Here is a 20,243-nt window from a genome sequence, read left to right as displayed (position 1 = left end):
TCCAGCATGACTGTGCCCCCAGTGCAGAAAGCAAGGCTCATAAAAGAGTGGTTGAGTGAGTTTAGTGTAGAACAGGGATGTCCAACCTGCGGTCCTCCAGCTGTTGCAAAACTACAACTCCCAGCATGCCTGGGCCACCTACAGCTATTAGGGCATGCTGAGAGTTGTACTTTTGCAACAGCTGGAGGGCCGCAGGTTGAGCATCCCTGGTGTAGAAGAAGACCTTGACTGGCTGCACAGAGCTCTGACCTCAATCCTATTGAACACCTTTGGGATGAACTAGAACTGAGATTGGGGGCCTGGCCCTCTCATCCAACATCAGTGCCTGACCTCACTAATCCTCTCCTGGATGAATTGGCAAAATTTTAATTAAAACAAAATAAAAATTCCAACCATCAAATTTCTGTGTAATAGCAAAAGAATACTAAAATAAATTTCAATAAAAGCTTATGTGATTTCATGATCCGCAAGTCAACTTATTGGTGTGTAGCTGTTAGGAAAATATTAGTTTGGCCACATTATCTGGGATGTCATCCATCTGCCTTTCTGCCCGCTACTGCTCGGTTCCACATACAATAGTTCTACAACAATAATTGCCAATGTTATTCAGCTGAGCAAATAAATGATGACTCACACAGTCTAATTTCATGTCTGTTATCAGAATATGTTCATTAATTACTGTGCCCCAGGCAGTCTCTTGCAGAATGCTTACAGATTGCTGCATTTTGTAAATGTTTCCAGACGTAATTCAAAAAAAACAACTATTAAGTAACCGTGAATATCTATTAGATGTTTGCCACTTTGATTCGGGGAATGTTTATGACACAGCCAGCGTGGTAGGTCATTGCGTTGTGTACAGTGCTTGACAGTAATAGGGTTAGATGACACACTTGTTCTTTGCTTAAATTCTCCAGAGCCCGAAACAGGAGTTTTATATGTGACTCATGTGATGCAGCCAAGAGCAGTGTACTAGGTTTGTGTGGCAGTCTCGTCCACATTAGAGACCTTTTATCGCACGTATACGTATGCTATTGGTAAAAAATGTGAAGTATAGCATAATGGGGAAGAAGGTTATCTGGTCTTATTTACTGTTCTTAGGCTAGTTTCACACTTGTGGCACGGAGTTCTCTGGATCTGGCATTGCCAGATACTACCGCCATTCCCGCCAGACCCCATTGACTATAATCGGGTCCGGCAGAGATCTAGCCGCTACCTGGCAAATATCGGACCTGCAAAGTGTCCCTTTTTTGCCGGGGCAATCCCTCTTTTTGACCCAAGTCCCTCTGAACCTATTTAACATAGTAACAGTTTATAAGACTGAAAAAAGACATCTGTCCATCCGGTTCGGCCTGTTATCCTGCAAGTTAATCCAGAGGAAGGGGAAAAAAAACTGTGAGATAGAAGGCAATTTTCCTCACTTTAGGGGAAAAAATTATTTCCCGACTCCAATCAGAATAACTCCCTGGATCAACGACCCCTCTCTAGTAGCTATAGCCTGTTATATTATTACACTCCAGAAATACATCCAGGCCCCTCTTGAACTCTTTTAGGCTACTTTCACACTAGCGTTCGTCGGTCCGCTCGTGAGCTCCGTTTGAAGGAGCTCACGAGCGGACCCGAACGCAGCCGTCCAGCCCTGATGCAGTCTGAATGGAGCGGATCCGCTCAGACTGCATCAGTCTGGCGGCGTTCAGCCTCCGCTCCGCTCGCCTCCGCACGGCCAGGCGGACAGCTGAACGCTGCTTGCAGCGTTCGGGTGTCCGCCTGGCCGTGCGGAGGCGTGCGGATCCGTGCGGATCCGCCCAGACTTACAATGTAAGTCAATGGGGACGGATCCGTTTGAAGATGCCACAATATGGCTCAATCTTCAGGCGGATCCGTCCCCCATTGACTTTACATTAAAAGTCTGGACGGATCCATACGAGGCTATTTTCACACGTAGCTGTTATATGCTAAAAATAATGCAGACGAATCCGTTCTGAACGGAGCCTCCGTCTGCATTATTATGATCGGATCCGTTCAGAACGGATCCGATCGAACGCTAGTGTGAAAGTAGCCTTAGTGAACTCACCATCACCACCTCCTCAGGCAGAGAGTTCCATAGTCTCATTGCTCTTACCATAAAGAATCCTCTTCTATGTTTATGTAGAAACCTTCTTTCCTCCAGACGCAGAGGATGTCCCCTCGTCACAGTCGAATTTGCTCCTTAAATGTCCCTCTTTTGATTTGAGGTATAGATTTTCATTATTACATTCACAATATTGACCCAGAAAGTGTTGGTTCCATTTCTGTATACTTGAGCCCGTCTTGTATATCATTTCATTATTTGATGCAGTTGGGATTTTAGAAATTTCTATATATTTAGATTAGATTATTTTTGTGCCATTTTGTAAGAGAAAACTATTGAAGTGTACAGATATGCAGGAAAAATGGATCTTTCACACAATGAACCCCTCACAGTTTCCCTCTTTGACGCCGAGCGTCCTTCCCTCACTGCGCCTGTGCCGAATACTGAACGGCGCGAGATTTACACTGCAGACCCGGCCGGCGGGAGGTGAGCAGTGCTGCCCTGGCCCTGTCAATCAAGAGAAGAAGGGCGTGAAAAGAGGTGGGCAAAAGGAGCCTCTAGAAGCAGCTGCAATGCCCCCCCCCCCCCCGCTCCTAGAGGCTAATTAGCATATTATAAAAGTTAGTTTTTCTCAGTAATGGCTTTAGGCAGTGAGATGTCACTAATATAGTTATGTTCAGCTGACATTAGCACATCGCTAATGTCAGCCAGCTTAATACACATTTTTCAGGTGACCAAAACCCTTTAAGAGCACCAGGGAATTACATTATACACGGCTCGTTTCCATGGTTACAGACCACCCTGCAGTCCATCAGTGGTGGTCGTACTTGCACACTAGGAAAAAGCGTCAGCTTCTCTGGTGGCTGGGACCATGGGAGCTACACATAGGTTGGTGCTTTTTCCTATATTGTGAAAGTACGACCAGCACTGATGGATTGCAGGGTAGTCTGTAACCATGCAAACGAGCAGTGTATAATGTGATGGAAAAATGAATCCAGCCAGCAATGGAAGCAAAATTGATAATACCAATACATTAGTAAGTGGCTTGTATTAACTTTCTCTAAGTGATAAATCATCAGGACTGCCAGGAGCTGGGCTCCCACTCATTTGATATTGATGTTTAGTTGCCAACAGTCCTGGAAAATTTGCCATGTTCGAGGCCAAAAATGGGTTAAGTGGGCATAAACCCCAATCATAAGTGGGTGTTTCCAGGTGGGATCGGAGAGCTTATATGCCCCGCTTTTACCACCTGAAAATTTGGTAAGTATGTTAATAGCCTATGTTGAGGATAGGCCATCAATATTCTGATCCTCAAAAACCCCCTTTAACCCACTTCCACGAATTTGACATAAGTTCATGGGCTTGTGGTCCAGTCCCTTTTCCAGATGCCTGTTAAAATAGTTTAAAGGCACAGCTCAATCCTGCATAAAGTGACATCAGCAGGATTGGGTTGTCACTGACAGAGGTACATCCTGTACAGAGACAGGGATCTGAAATAATTAGTTCCCTTTCACTAAAAGCCCCTTTATGTTCCCTGCAGACCTGCTGCATCCAAATCATAGGGGCTGTAGAAAACCCCATGGCATCATTAATGTGCAGGGAGAGCCAGGACGACTAAATCCGTGTGTCCTACAAAAAAAATACACGAAACATTTTGGAGCAGACTAAGAAATTTAAGAAAACTTGCCTTTTATTTAAAAAGATATTACACTTTTATAATGGCTATCCAATGTATAATGAAAAATTACAGTATACAATCTATATCTGTATCCATGTGTCACGCTTTTCAAGATCTCTTCTTGCAGCCATTCAACTTGCACAGCTATCACTTTTAATTATTAAAAAGCCTTACTTGCTTTGTTCCCTGTGCTCAGTGCAGAGGAGCTAATAAAAATGTCTGTATTCCCCACAGACTTGGCTGTGGGCAGAGTGACTGGCAACAGTTCAGTATACATACCAGGTGGCACCATACTGTGTTAGAAAATGTCATAACTTCACTGGATTATTTAATAGCATGACAACATCAAATATGCTTAATTTTTTTTAGGCTTTACGAAATGAATAAGATGTAATTGTGGGTCAACCCCATTACATAGTACATAAGGCTGAAAAAAGACATTCGTCCATCCAGTTCGGCCTGTTATCCTGCAAGTTGATCAAGCGGAAGGCAAAAAAAAACAAAAAACTGTGAGATAGAAGCCAATTTTCCAAATTTTAGGGGGGAAAATTCCTTCCCGACTCCAATCAGGCAATCAGAATAACTCCCTGGATCAACGACCCCTCTCTAGTAGCTATAACCTGTAATATTATTACACTCCAGAAATACATCCAGGCCCCTCTTGAATTCCTTTATTGTACTCACCATCACCACCTCCTCAGGCAGAGAGTTCCATAGTCTCACTGCTCTTTCCGAGTTTAGATAAACTACCTTTCTAGGAACATTCTTTCACGTTCCTAGGCGTCCCTGGTCCCTGCCAGTGATTGGCAAAGCAGTTATTTTGTGCATGTCCAGAGGGAACAGGAAGTGAAGACCAACGGGAGACCAAGGAGGCAGCAGGCGATCAGTAAGAATTATTATTTTACACTGCTCTGAGACAATTTTTTATATATAATCCGCCTGATAACCTCTTTACAGATGAGGTTACCATCTAAAGAATTTCATATTTCACAATCTTTTCTAAGTTTTTGAAATACGATTACTCCACAGAAGAGAACATATTATTTTTTTTTCTTTCTGTGAGGTGGTTGGAAAAAAGATGGATAGAGGGTTGTTATCATTCGATTTATACTGTACATCTTATTCGAGAAGAGTATCCATTTTAGCGCATAATAAAGTTAGAGGTCCTTTCACCTCTCCTGACATGTCTGTTTTGATAGCTTCATATATTCCCCATGTAATAACAATTCTGGAGCATCTATTCTTATGGCTCCATGTTGTACCATTCCTATTATTTCTACTAGAAGTTATGCATGGATTGCTATTAGCCTTCAGTAAGGGTACAGAGGGGAGGTAACCAGTTGGGGAGGGTGTACCTGCACAGACTGACTCCAATCAGTGCTGCAATTGTCAGTCTATGCAGGTACACCCCCCCCCCCCCAACTTGTTACCTCCCCTCTGTACCCTTACTGAAGGCTAATAGCAATTCATTCATAACTTCTAGTAGAAATAATAAAGGAATGGTACAACATAGAGCCATAAGAATAGATACTCCAGAATTGTTAGCATGTGGGGAATGCATGTAGCTATTAAAATAGGCACGTCAGGACTAGTAAAAGGTCCTCTTTAATTATGAATTTGTGGCATGTAAGGCAGATAACGGCGGCAGGTATCTCTTTTTACAGTGTAGTATAAACGATGTACAGATGGTGATAGCAAATATTTATATTCTGCCCCGATGTACTCTATGATTTGCAGAAATATATGCTAGATAGGCAGGATTGTGTATTGGTTGCAGTAGGAGATTATAATACGATGATGGATCCAATTAAAGATAGATTAACTAATAGTAAGACTTCTCTCCATAACACTAACCTGGCCAACTTAATAGCGGAGTTTGACTGGGTGGATGTTTGGCGTTTATTAAATCCGGAAGAAAGAGTTTATTCTTGTTACTCAAAAAATGCTACCGCAAACCCCTAAAGGGAAAAAGGGAGATAAAACGTAACTTTTACTCGTTATTATAATAAAAATAGTTGCGCTACACCACAAAAGACATACAAGGCCCATAGAACACAATGGAGAAAAAATTGAATGATCTCACCAAACCAGGTGCCTTGGTGTACTTCATGGGATGTAGTTCGACACTGGTACCAAATAACTTCTGGCGAGTAAACGTTCAAACTGACCAAAAGTAATAAATTGCATTGAAGAAATAATAAGGGGTAAGGGAATAAATCAACTCAAAAACTTGTTACAAATGGTCAGTGAACCGCAGAAGGGGAAAATTTTGTGAGAAAAAGTTTTCCCCTTATCAAACATGCCCCGTAATAATTTTAAGGCTGCCATATAGAGGATACATACTTGCCCTCCAGTGGGTATGGGCAGTATGTCTATTGATTTTAGGAGTTTTTAAGAGAAGTGATTAACCCCTCTCTTGTTATTTACATATTTCCTGTTACTCAAAAACACATCAAACTTGGTCAAGGATAGTGTCATGGCAGTGTCACGATCTTGTTGCTGCTTGCTGTGGCAGGTGCATTCTGTTGCCAGGGACAACGTGTCTGTTTCTCTGCATGTTTGTGCACTTCCCCTTTTATCTTAGTTTCCTCCCTGTCTTGTTCTGTAGGGGTTAACTCCCAGGCTGGGTGTGGCCCCTTGGTTTATTTAACCTGTGGCTTAAAGGCTGGAGTTAGTTGTCCTCCAGCCTTTGTTGGTGCTGGAACTTTGCTCATGTTCGGCTTATTCCATCTGCCCAGTGCTTGAGGGCCACTTTGTGGTACATCAAGGTCTTAGCAATGTTTCTCCTTTGTCTTCCCAGTGTCTCCTTCCCTTCACTACCCTACTTTGTGTGGTGTCGTTAGTATGGGTAGGTGTTATGCCTGGTTGTTGTTACATGTCTGGTGGCATATTTGCTAGACATTGTCTTTTCTATCGGTGTGACCTCCAGAAGGGGGTAACAGGGTTCCCCGGAGGGGGAAATACAAATCTATATGCATCTCTGCCTGGGGCCGCCCTGCATCCTGTTTGCATGGGAGTCCAGGCAGTAACTGGTGTGCTGGATACCTGGGTGTGGTTGTTTGTACTGTGTCCTGTATGGTGTGTGGGCACCAGTACTCATGCTCAGATTCCAGTCATGGTGGCTGCGGCAGGTAAGTGGTTGTTTTGTGTGCTTACCTGCCGATCCTGGCATTTAGGCCAGTTGAGACTTCTGTGATTCTGTGTAATGGAAGAACTGGTCGCCTCAGCCTTTTCCCTATTTTTGAGGGATTATCAGGGCGACAGGGTCCTAGGTTCCTGGGTGTGAGCCGTCCTACCATCCAGGTCCGCTCATATGGGTAGGAGTTAGGGAAGCAATAGGAGGTGACCTGCTCCCTTATCCCAGCCTCTGGCCTAGTTGCTTGTCTGCCTGCTCCACATTGTACGGTGGGGAGTTTCCCCCACTCCCCATCGTGACAGATAGATTTGATCCTGGGAAATAGAAAATTGCTGGGAAATAATATAACAAAAATAAATGATGTCCCTGTGGCCCTATTAGATCATTGTTCTCTTGTTATAGAGTTTGAGCTTATGACTAAGCAGGGCCCCTTACTATTTAAGTTGAATTCTCACTGGCTAACTGGTTAAAAGATAAGGAAGACCTGAAGGTCTTTTTTCATGTCAACCAAAATTCAACTAATAAACAAGTGGTATGGAATGCGACGAAGGCTTTTTTGAGAGGAATTTTGTTTAATAAAGTGAACTATTCGAGAAAAAAACTGGTTAGCAGAACACAAGTTAGAAGAAGCAAAAGCGAGTTGTGCGGTTGATCCCTCAATAGAAAAGCTGAAAAAATGGGAGTAGGAACAAGAGAGAGGTAAAGATATATACATTGAAAAATCTAAAACAACATTATTTTTCCAGGGGACTAAGTTCTTTTCAGAGGGTGAAAAAGTGGGTAAGACCCTAGCTAATATAGTTAAAAACCAACATTCATTTTTAAAACATGTAAATATGAAGTTTCGGATACGATTATGGCAGATGATAAATTCAAAGGGTTTATATCTAGATGTTCTAAGGGGTCATTAGGTTCACAAAATTCTGACTTGGTGTTACAATGGAAGGATAAATGGTCTAAATGCAGGAATATATTTGGTCAGAAGTGATAAGACATGATGTATGTTGTATCCTTCAGGGACTCGCGCAAGGATTCTTATTTTGTTTTAATCAACACATTGCATTTAACACCCAAATTGTTTATGTCGTATAGGATTTATGGAGATTTCAAATTGCTCAAGAAGTAAATTGGGAATAATGGGGAAAAAACTGTGTCCCAAATTATTTAGATATTGGCTTGATATTACATATTAAAGCCTGAAAAATGTTCTTAAAGGTCCAGCTGTGTCTACTGTATCTCGGGGAGTGTTCAAAACGTAGGGATTGATATTTGAATTGGCTCTCTTTCGAAAAAGAAAAGGAAGCTGAACCTCTGATGCCACTAAAGGTAAGGTAGCTATCATAAAAGTCAATGCTTGACCTTTTAAACAGGTCTTGAGGCATAACTTGGATAATAGCTAAGCTAGTGCCTCATCTACAGACAGTTGTTAATAAATATTGATGACCTATCTTGAGGCACAGACCCATTAACTGGGTGAGAGGCCTTCGTCAGGATTCAGGGAGGAGTCTGTTTCTCCTTATGGAGGGCGCCTAATGTAAGGAGTCTTATAGGCCAGACAGTGCTCCTCTGGGGAAAAAAGTTGGCAAATTAGCTCTTTCGAAAAAGAAAAGGAAGTTAAGCTTACTATTCTTACGTCTACTACATCTACACTTTACATAAGGAGAAATAGTACCCTCAAATAGGGATTGACAAGTATTATAAATAGTCCTTTTTCAAAATAGTTTCAGGCCAGGTTATTAGTTGCTAAATGTAGGTTTCTGCATTTGTCTTGATGAAAAATAAGAATAAAGAAATGTTAATTCTTGTCAACGGCATTGGAATTTGAACATTATGTATCAACCTTCCTTGCTGATTGCATTATATGTCTGTGCTGCATAGACTTCTATAGGAGCACAACCTGTGCATGGATATCTCTGAAAGAATGTGGAAATCACATTGACTTGCAAAAATCTTAAATAATTCATAAACGCATTTTGATTCCTATGAATTAAGCATTTCCCCTTGTTTCCTGCACAGCGAGGATGAGAAGAGCATTATTCATAGCTATTTAAGGGTCCCTTCTTGTGAGCTGGAAGCCAGCTTTGTGTACAGCAGGACCCATGAAAATGTCATTTTAGTTGACATTATTTGGTTAGTGAAAATGCTGTCTAGAATAACTAACGAAAGACAACTGAGATAGCCTTCTGTTCCAGCCGTTACTAAACACAGCTGTCAGATTATAATATAATAAAAAGGTATTCATGTGACTTTCAGAAGCAGCTCATGGTCCATTCAAAGACCTCTGACTTCATATACATACACACTTTGCTGATATCCAGCCATTTCCAGAGCCCCTATACATGTTGGTCCTGCTGATGTACTTGTTACTGGATGATTAGGCCTCATGCACACAGCCAAGCTGAGGGTTATCAGGTGCTGGGCATAAGCACATCCATATCTATGGAATACTGAGGAGCATGCGGCAGATTCCATAGCGGATTTACATAGGGGCCCATACACTGAAACGGGCATTATGTTTTGGTCTGTACTGTTCATTGTATGGAGAAACAATATGGCAATTTGCATGAACAGACACGTTTCACACATGAACAGCAGGCTCTGGGCGTGTTGCGGATTTTCAAATCTTTCACAGTACCCTTTCTGCTGTGATTTTCACAGATTTTTTTTTACAGTTCTTTAAAAGGAAAGCACTGGAACAAGAAATGTTCCAATGCTTATATCAGAGTGCTAGAGGGGTGAGAATGGGGATAAGCACTAAGGCATATTGATCTTCAGAAGCGTAACTTATAGCTCCAGGGCCCCAATGCAGAATTGTTAATGGGGCCCTCCAACTATAATGCTTCATTTACTGTGCCATCTCATATGGGGAAGAGAGACCTTGTGGCCTCCTCTGGCTCCTGGGTACAGCTGCGCCCTCTGTAGTTGCACCTCTGTTCTTCTTAGTATATGTGTTACTGTTTCCTATTTATTGCTTTATGTCGTCCTGTAATTTATAATCTCTCTGCTTTTTCTCTAACAGAAATTTAGCGCTGTATACACAGGCTTCCTGGCAAGTCTGTGATACTTTTTTTTTCCCCCCACACAATCAGAGGAGGCAGCTCCACACAGCAGCCAATGAGAGGAGGCAGCTCCACACAGCAGCCAATGAGAGGAGGCAGCTCCACACAGCAGCCAATGAGAGGAGGCAGCTCCACACAGCAGCCAATGAGAGGAGGCAGCTCCACACAGCAGCCAATGAGAGGAGGCAGCTCCACACAGCAGCCAATGAGAGGAGGCAGCTCCACACAGCAGCCAATGAGAGGAGGCAGCTCCACACAGCAGCCAATGAGAGGAGGCAGCCCCACACAGCAGCCAATGAGAGAGGCAGCTCCACACAGCAGCCAATGAGAGGAGGCAGCTCCACACAGCAGCCAATGAGAGGAGGCAGCTCCACACAGCAGCCAATGAGAGGAGGCAGCTTCACACAGCAGCCAATCAGAGGAGGCAGCTCCACACAGCAGCCAATGAGAGGAGGCAGCTCCACACAGCAGCCAATGAGAGGAGGCAGCTCCACACAGCAGCCAATGAGAGGAGGCAGCTCCACACAGCAGCCAATGAGAGGAGGCAGCTCCACACAGCAGCCAATGAGAGGAGGCAGCTCCACACAGCAGCCAATCAGAGGAGGCAGCTCCACACAGCAGCCAATCAGAGGAGGCAGCTCCACACAGCAGCCAATCGGAGGAGGCAGTTGCAGGAGGGAGTAAGCAGCAGCCTGAACTAATGAGACAATAGATGTGTCGAACTACCTCACGCTCCCTGTAGGCACTGTATCTAAACTGTAGTCACAGAGCACACCTCTGCTCTAATACAGCTGGGCTAAAATGCAGTCAAGCTGGAAAATCTGAGAATTTTTTTTTTTAGGTAATGATCCCTGTAGATAGTGACTTAGATATAATTTTTGAGTGCCTTGACTAGACAATTCCTTTAACACTTTACTAAAAATATGAAAATTAAGGTGTGAAACCATTCATTGTTCAAGGGGTCTTCCAGTCTAGCTTTAACTTGGAGTCTGAGACTCTGAAGATCGACAGGCCCAATAACAGCAATAGATGGGTTTGCAGCTGTTGTATCCGGTGTAGGCAGCCCTCTGATATAGCCACAGAGCTGATATTAATATTTATGTACAGGGAAACAAACCTCTGACACGAGCACCCAAAACGCATTATGCATTCAAAGTACTTGGCCTGAACGCACAATAGTGGTTTTCTTCATTTACATAAACAGCTTGTTTAAAAATTCTTCTGGTTTCTCTTAGGCCCCTTGCGGGCGAGCGTGTCCGGATTAGGTCAGTTCAGGAAAAAATGCGCAATTTCGCAGGTAAAGTCATTTAGTTTTGCCTGCTATCGCCTTCGGTTTTCATTGCGTGGGTGCAATGCGATTTAATGCGTTTTGCACTCGCGTGATAAAATACTGAATGTATACAAACAACATCTCTTAGCAACCATGCGTGAAAAACGCATCGCATCCGCACTTGCTTGCAGATGCGATGCGATTTTCACGCAGCTCCATTCACTTCTGTAGGGCCAGCTTTACGTGAAAATCGCAGAATATACAACATGCTGTGATCTTCACACAACGCAAGAGTGAAGCGTGAAAACCAATGCACACGAATGGGTCCATATTTTGCTCGCATCACAGATTGCACCTGCACGGAATACTCGCTTGTGTGAAAGGGGCCTTAGAATTAGGCTACATGCACATGACCGTATGTGTTTTGCAGTCCCAAAAAAAAAAAAAAATTTTTTGTTGCGGATCCATTGTAATAATGCCTAAAACGGACAAGAACAGGACACATTCCATTTTTATTTTGCGAGGTACGGAATGGACATACTGATGCGGACAGCAAACGGTGTGCCGTCCACATTTTTGCGGACCTATTGAAATGAATGGGTCTGCATCCTATCCGCAAGAAAAACGGAACGAGCACTGAAACAAACAAGTTTGTGTGCATGTAGCCTTAGACAGCAGTTTATCTCCATGCAAGCTGCGTAACACACTTCTGTGTGGAAATAAGCTTAAAGGGGTTGTCTGGGATTGTAATATTGATGGCCTATCTTCAGAATATATCCTCAATAATAGGTTGGTGGGGATCCAACTCCAGGCACCCCCCCACCAATCAGCTGTTTGAAGAAGTCACAGTGCTCTGGTGACAACTCTTCCCAGGCCAGTGATGTCACATTAATTGGACACATGACCTACGGTAGGTGCAGTGAATGGATCTGGCCTGCAGTACCAAACACAGCCACTATAGAATGTATGGTGCTGTGCTTGGTTTTGCTGTGAAGAGGCCGCTGTGCTCAATGAAGCACCGTGGCCCCTTCAAACAGCTGATCAGACCGATTTGCTGGGAGTTAGACATATTCAGGGGCATTGATATTGTATTCCCAGACAACCACTTTAGCTCAGGGTTTTTATTTTATTTTAAAGGTCTTATAATTATGTTTTCAGGTCGACCCCCTGATAGAAAAATGTGCATGATACAGATTCATATTGATCAAAGATCAAATCAGGCTATGGCTATCATGCTACATGTATTTAAAGGGGTTTTCTGAGATTTTAATACTGATGACCTATCCTCAGGAATCGGTCACCAGTATCTGATCGGTGGGGATTCTACACCCGGGACCCCCGCTGATCGGCTCTTTGAGAAGGCAGTGGCGCTCGCCGTAGGATAGGTCATCCGATATAAAATCTCTGAAAACCCCTCTAAGATCGTCTTTCTTAGTTTATTTCTCTTTCAGAATGTATTCATATTTTCTTGAATATAATGTTGCTATTTGAATGTGTGTCTTCAGCTGTCGTAGTGACCTGAATATAATATACAGGGCTGCGGCTTGTTCATATCCCCCGCAGTCTCCCTCTACTGTCTGTCGGCAGAAAATAGCAGTACAGCTTTGTAAATTCAGCTGATGGCTTCTAGGGGTAAAGGAAGGGAATTGCAAATTAAGAAAATAAACCTGTGCTTTCAAGATAGAATGTGCTCATTCTGTACAATAATATATTGGCGGCAAAATCAGAGAACAGTAGTTTAAGGTGAATATATATATATTATTTTTTTTCCCCAATCACCTTGTTCAATGTTTGTCTGTATCAGTCTTAGATTAAAAGGATTGTGTCGTTTGTACACGTAGTACTTAGGTGGTCCGTGAATTATCGACATAGGCTCTGAAAAAGTAGACAAATTTATTGCAGCGAGGAAAGGGTAATTAAGTTTGGCGGTCTCTAAAACATTTTTTCTTTTTCCTTTAGGCTCAGTCAGACTTACGGTATCTTGTATGCTAGCGGTACGCACTTTGGTTAATATTAATAGGTACATACTTGCAAAGCACTAGGATTAGTAGTAAGCCTCTGCAGCAAATCAGAATGCATGAACCATAATTCCTTCAAGAATTTCGGCTATATTTGAAAAGAAAACGTCTAATCACAGTACCTCAAGCGTACCAAATTCTCAGCTGAGAAATTATAATGTCGCTTTCCAAAATGGCAGTGCATGATGAAGTCAGAAAGCTGCTCTGTTGCCTGGTTTATTGAGCTTTTGTTTTTGCGATGTACTACAGGGTACTTAATGTGTGTTGTAATAATTAGCTGCCCTTTTTTGTGCTCTAATAAATACCATATTTCTGGCCAAGAAGCAAGTTTATGTGTAGGTAATCCTTCCTGCTATTTCAGCTAATAATTTAGTCTTCTAATTAGAAATATACTAGCGCAAATTTACTAATCCAGTTAAATATTTAGGACAGTGTAAATTTACACTAGACAATCTAAAGATGTGCCAGAATCTAGATGAGAAATTTGGTGCATCTTTAGACACTTTTGTCTAAATGCACCTCACTTATATCATTTTATATATTTTTTTAAAGTAAAGTCGTAAAACATAAAACTATATAAATAAGTGTCTCCATAATTTTTACCGCGCAGTGAACAGTGTGAAAACAATAAAATAATTGCTGTTATTATTTACAGTCATTCCCCAAAAATTTGTTATACAGTACATTAGATGTACCACAAAATTATGCCATAAAAACATGTCCTGTGCAGCTATGTCAATGGAAAAATAAAAAAGGTGAATATAAAAAAATCACTGGGGGAGATATATCCAAGCCTTAACAAATCGGGCACATCTCTGCCCTGAACCAGAACAGAAACTGAAGTCTACGCCAGCTACAGCCTGGCGTAGACTTCAGCTATAACTTCCGACACTGTCTGGCGAAAGTAATAGTAAATGTGGCAGGGCGAAGCCATACCCCCTGAGAAGTTCAAAAAGTCACAAATTACTGTGCACAAATGCCATATGCCATAATGTGCGACTTTTTTACGCCACAACCTGTGGCGTATAGGGCTTGATAAATGTCCCTGACTCTATCCTTATGGTTCAATCTCTTTTTATTAAGACCGTTTTGAAATACAATAGCAAGGTAATATAGGCACAAAAACATTGTGTCTCTATCGGTAAAGCTTGACATAATGCAGTATCATAGGCAAATGTAGCTACATAATACGGTGGAATACCAAGAACAGATGTAATAGAGACAGTAATGTAATGTAACTTAGGTAGAAACCCAGTGTAAGGCACTATAATTTTTATTAAAAAGTGCAAAGGGTGAGGTATATAGAAATGATAAGACAGGCAAAAAAGAACACAGACTCGCAGACTTACATAGGAGACTGGACAGATACAAGGGGTTAGGGTGGGCAATAATTTGTACCTTATCAGAGATACTGACCATCTAGGTGACCTGTGAAGGAACAACGCCAATTGTTCAGCCAATCCGAGAATTGCAAGGTCATGCAGAACTGAAGCCAAGGCTCCCAAGCCCGTGCAAAGGCAGACACCAGATCGTGATCTTCAGCCCCAAACTCTTTCATGTGAAGACTCTCAGTGATCTCCATCTGCTGGGAATTATTTGCCTCATGGCCAAAACAAAGAGTCTGCTGGATCCGACCCTAAAAAAACTGATAATAAGGCTACTGTAGGTGAGGGAGGTATATTAGACCGGTAAAGGGGAATTATATAAGGTGAAAACATCTTGCCACAAAAGAACCCCCCCCCCCGGGCAATCCCACCAGACGTGAAGCATTGTGCCAACCATCGCCGAACAACGCCAGCAGGTATCGGGTACAGAAGGATAAGACTGATGGAGCTTTACCAGTGTCCTATACCACCGAGGCAGTATCTTGAAGTTGAGTTCCTGCAGTCTACACCAGTGGTCCCCAACCGGGCGGGGTGGCGGCGGGGGTGGGGTTTCTGGGCGGGCTTAGGCGGTGGGCGGGGAGGACTGATTCACACTCATAACAAAACACAAGGTGCATATTAAAATATATAACACTATATAACGACTATATAAACTGACTATGGTCTCTGCTGCACTGGTCTCTGCTGCACTGTACCGTATTTTTCGCCCTATAAGATGCACCTGGGTTTTAGAGGAGAACAATAAGAAAAAAATATTTTTCATTACACCTCAGGTCAGACCAGCAATCAGACCTCAGATCAGACCCACAATGGCTCAGGTCAACCCCCAAACCTTTAGCCATCTATCAGCCCCTAATGTCAGCCATAAACCCCCCTAATGTCAGCCATATGCCCTGCCCCTCATGTCAGCCATATGCCTGCCCCTCATGTCAGCCATATGCCTGCCCCTCATGTCAGCCATATGCCAGCCCCTCAGGCCTGCCCCTCATGTCAGCCATATGCCTGCCCCTCAGGCCTGCCCCTCATGCCTGCCCTTCATGCCAGCCATATGCCTGCCCCTCATGCCAGCCCCTCATGCCTGCCCCTCATGCCTGCCCTTCATGCCAGCCATATGCCTGCCCCTCATGTCAGCCCCTCATGCCTGCCCCTCATGTCAGCCCCTCACGCCTGCCATATGTCCCCCAGGTCAGCCATCAGCCCCTAGTGCAAATAAATAAAATAAAACACTTATCTCTCCTGCTCCTGGTCACCATCGCGATCCTCTTCATTCTGCTGTCGGCAGAGAGACCTCACTCTGTGCGCAGCCCTGCACAGCTGATAGCCGAGCCGTGGACCAGGAAGTGGTGAGTACAGATCCTTCACCGCTTCCTGGTCCTTCTGTACCATAATGGAAGCGCTTCATTAGTACAGCGTTAAAGACTCCCCTGATCGCCACGGCCCGGTAAACCATCTTCCAGGGCCCGGTCCTGGGCCACGGCCCGGCGGTTGGGGACCGCTGGTCTACACGACACTGATGATTTATGAGTAAATAATACAGATCTACTCCATTGTTCCACTGTAAGGCTACTTTCACACTAGCGTTTCTATTTTCCGGTATTAAGATCCGTCATAGGGTCTCAATACCGGAAAAAAACACTTCAGTTTTGTCCCCTTTCATTGTCAATGGGCCATGAGTGTCCTATTCGGTCTACTGGTGCTTGAGGTCGTTTTGAAGATTTCTGAGGCTTAGGCGCCTATGTATGCCAGCTATCGCGCCGTGGATTGAAGTGGACTGAGCGTGGCCTTGGCCATTCAGGGAGTTCCAATAATGGTAGATCAAAGACTTCCATTCGTTTTGGTAAATCAGCTAGAGATTTAAAAATTGCTGTTTTCCCATCTTTCTTGGCAATTAGGTGAAAGGGGTATCCCCATCTGTAGATAATGGCGCTGTCCCTGAGAGTTTTCAGGAAAGGTTTTAGGGCTTTACGTAACAAGTGTGCCTCGCAAGGTCCAGCAAGATGAGGAGTTCTTTGTTTTTGAAAAGGGTTGCCTCTGGGATTCTAGCAGCTCTGAGAATGGCTTCCTTGTCCTTTGTAGAAATAAATTCTGCATATAATGTCACGAGGGCAGGAAAGGTCTCCTGTTTTTGGGCCTAGAGCTCTGTGGATTCGATCACTATCTATGGGCTGACCAGGATCTCTATTCAGCAATTTGCCAAAATATTTGTGTGCCCAAGTCTCTAAGTCTGGTGGAGAAACTGATTCAGGGATCCCCCTGATGTGGAGATTGTTTTCTCCGATTCCTATTTTCAATGTCATCCAGGTGGGTTAGTATATCCTGGATCTGTGCAGTATGGTCATTTATGACTTTATGATGTGAGTCTAGTACTGCAAGTACTTGTAGCTCCCTCTATCTCCTCTACCCTCGCCATTTTAGTCTTTTAAATCTGACGACCTCAATGACCTGGGTGTCATGGTGGGGGAGCCTCCTTGCTGGGGCGAGGAGCCGGAGGATGCTGGCCGCATATCTGGAAAGGGAGGGAGAGGAGGTGGTTCATGTGTCTAGGACCTCGCTGCCGCTGCATAGGAGCCCAGAGATCCGGTGGTCTTAGTGTCCTGGTGTGTAGAAAGTCCACTTGTCGGGGAATTTGAGTTCTGGGTGGGTGCAGGCAAGGCTGCCCCCACATGCTGCCTCCGTCATATGGTAGACACGCTACCCTTGGGCTGGCTGGATGAGCCGAAAAAAGTAGGAAATACCTCCAGAATCTCGATCCATGGTGTTGAAGAGGGTCCTCTTCCTTCGACCCCAAATAGCAGCCAAGAGTGCCCTATATGCAGTAAGTAAGCCGGAGATATTCAGGAACCAGAGATTCTATGCTGCTCACTCTGCCATTGGCAAGCTCTGCCCCCTTCCCCGACTGTGTCTTTACAGGCGTTGTCCAGCTTCTACAAAATGTTACCTATTCCCCCAGACAGTGCTGAACATAGCATAAAAATACACTTTTCTGCCTCATGCTGCTCCTTTCCAGCGATGAGGGTCCGGTCCTGCTCCTGCTGGTTTCCAGTGAGTAAACTTCTGGATGGGTTCACATGATGTGCCGCAGAGTGATGTGTTCCCAAGTGACACATGACCTCCGGGAAAATTGTTGTAGAAGCTGGACAACCCCCTTTAATTTGCCACAGTAAGCTGTATGTGAAAGAGGTATTCTTTGATCACCTATACCGTGGATAGCTGATAACTGTTTAAACCGGTGGTAGGTCCAACTGCTGGGACTCACTAATTGCTATACTGAGAATACTCGCCTGCTTCTGTACTCTCATAGAGTATGTATTAAGTGGATAGGGTGATAAATGTTAACTCCTAGAATAGACATTTAATGAGGGCCAAGTGAAAAGAACCATGGAGAAACAACGTGTCCCAAATTAGTTTCCTACTATTTAAAAATGTTTCCTGTCTCCTTGTAAAGAAGGACCGCACATGTTCTTAGCTATCTAGAAACTGTGGTCTAGAAGATATTGTATTTATTATGTAATACATAAGTGATGGTGAACTATATTGAGATATCTAAAACCTATCTGTATAAAAGTGAGCTACAGTGTTTTTGCTATTAATATCTACGAAATGGGAAGAATGGGGATCCCCCAACCAGCACCAATGTACAGCGCTGTACATGTGCTTAGCTAACTGGGCACTCGCTCTCCACTAGGATGTGTTGCCTACCTCGTCTGGTGGAACATGGGTCAGTGAAGCCACCTCGGTATTACAAATTGGTTTGGGGAAATATTCCATAACATTGTATTTTTTTTTTACATTTTTTAATGCCTTGGTTTTTCCAGAATGAAAGTCCATGGCATTTTCACAACAGTTGGGATTTTTTAAACTAGTCTGCTTTCAATCAGTTGCGGTCAGATTCATGGTGGAGACAGGAGACAGCTTGTGGAGCCTCCGTCTTAATAAAGCTATGAAAATTCAAATTTGAGTGATTGGTAACCCATCTCATGACCACAGGGCTCAATGGAGCTCCGATCTTTGCTGCTCTTTGCATTGTCCTTGCACTGAGGACTGCCTTAAATAACATTGTAAAGGCTATTTCCAATTAATTTATCTCTCTGGTGTAGCAAAATCGTGGGCCCCACAGGACAAAGTGGTCAAAATAGATGGTCTTTGACTCTACAGAAACGCAATTTGTTATGGAAAGCTGGACCACCTTGTTCCTTCCATGGCAGTTAAGCATCTCCTTCTAATGTGAGAGGACCTGCCAAAGAGTTTCACATCTCGACCTCGGAGACCCCTTTTGAGCTTTTCAAGTTAGAGGGGTTGTCCCAGAATGCCAGTTTGTCACCTACCCACAGCTTCGTGTCCCCCTTAATGAATCCTGTGGTTGAGGCATGCACACTACTACTCCATTAAGACTGCCACAGATGGCCAAGTGCTATACTAAGTTGTCATTGTGGAACAGTCCCTTAAAGCTGGATGTGTACTTGAAAACTGAAGCTTCGTGTTATGCAACATATTGTCTTTGTGGTATAATTGTGAATGTGTAACCCTCTCGAACTGTGATGCTAATAATATGACGTTTGTAGATAATTGCTCAATTTATCATAATTGGTACCATTACTTAGTTCCATACATATTAGTTTTTTGACGTATACTGAATTGCCAAATCTTTTTAGTTGTCTAATAAATTTAGAAAACTGCTATGTAGAGACCTTTTCTTATGGAAATGTGTGGAATCTTTAGAAGTGTAATATCATGCAATACATATCTTCCCTGTTCTGTCTCATCTACTTGTGCCTCATACTGATATTGTTTCTTTACAGAATGATTGAAGACTGTGGGAAAAGGGGGAATAACATGGCAGACAGAAGGCAGCTGTTTGCAGAAATGCGTGAGTAGCATCTTTAATGTTGACATTTTTGTAGGTATGTTTTTACTAGAATGACTGACACAAAGGAGTATTTCACAACAGGATAGGTTATAAATTAGTTGATTGAGAGAACAAGGGACCCTGGTCCTTCACCCACCCCCACCCTAATAGCAGGATGACTAGCATGGCAGGATTACTGACTATTTCAGCCTCAAATCCACTGGATAGGTTATAAATTAGTTATTGAGAGAACAAGGGACCCTGGTCCTTCACCCACCCCCACCCTAATAGCAGGATGACTAGCATGGGGATTTACTGACTATTTCAGCCTCAAATCCACTGGATAGGTTATAAATTAGTTAATTGAGAAAACAAGGGTCGCTGGGCCTTCACCCACCCCCCAGCCACATGGCATGAGTATGAGTGGAGCAGAAGTCAATCATGTCGGCTGCTGCTGCATTCAAAATCTATGGTGCTGCTAAATGCAAGTACTCCAGTTTGATGATAAATCGCCCTACAACAGAAGTGTCCTGAATAAAACGTGCAATATTATCTCTAACGTCCCATTCCACAAGAAATACTTTCTGAACTGGATTTTCCTATGGTTCGTCATACTTAAAGAGTAACTAAACTTTCATTCAACTTAAAAAAAAAAAAATATTCTAAATGCCCTAAAATAATTTTTCTAAAATACTTTATTAACAGATTTTTCCTTTTTTAAAGAATTTGACACCCAAAGCCCTGATTTCTACTGTGCTTTAAATTCACTATATTCGCACATCA

The 20,243-nt window shown here is 43.2% G+C and overlaps 1 protein-coding gene across 9 annotated transcripts in view; it reads left to right on the top strand.

The window, feature by feature from the left end:
* Positions 1 to 20,243, top strand: part of DTNA (dystrobrevin alpha) — a 359,099-nt gene that overhangs the window by 134,367 nt on the left and 204,489 nt on the right. For all 9 annotated transcript variants that reach the window (XM_044292987.1, XM_044292990.1, XM_044292994.1 and 6 more), the window contains exon 2: positions 19,414 to 19,481. In XM_044292987.1, the coding sequence (XP_044148922.1) occupies positions 19,415 to 19,481 (67 nt within the window). In that variant the 5' untranslated portion in view covers position 19,414. The remainder of the gene's footprint in view (positions 1 to 19,413; positions 19,482 to 20,243) is intronic.

This window comes from Bufo gargarizans, chromosome 5 (genome assembly GCF_014858855.1).
Source record: "Bufo gargarizans isolate SCDJY-AF-19 chromosome 5, ASM1485885v1, whole genome shotgun sequence".
Taxonomy (NCBI): Eukaryota; Metazoa; Chordata; class Amphibia; order Anura; family Bufonidae; genus Bufo; species Bufo gargarizans.
The sequence above is the reverse complement of the archived record's forward strand: the minus strand, read 5'-3'. Positions and strand labels throughout refer to the sequence as shown.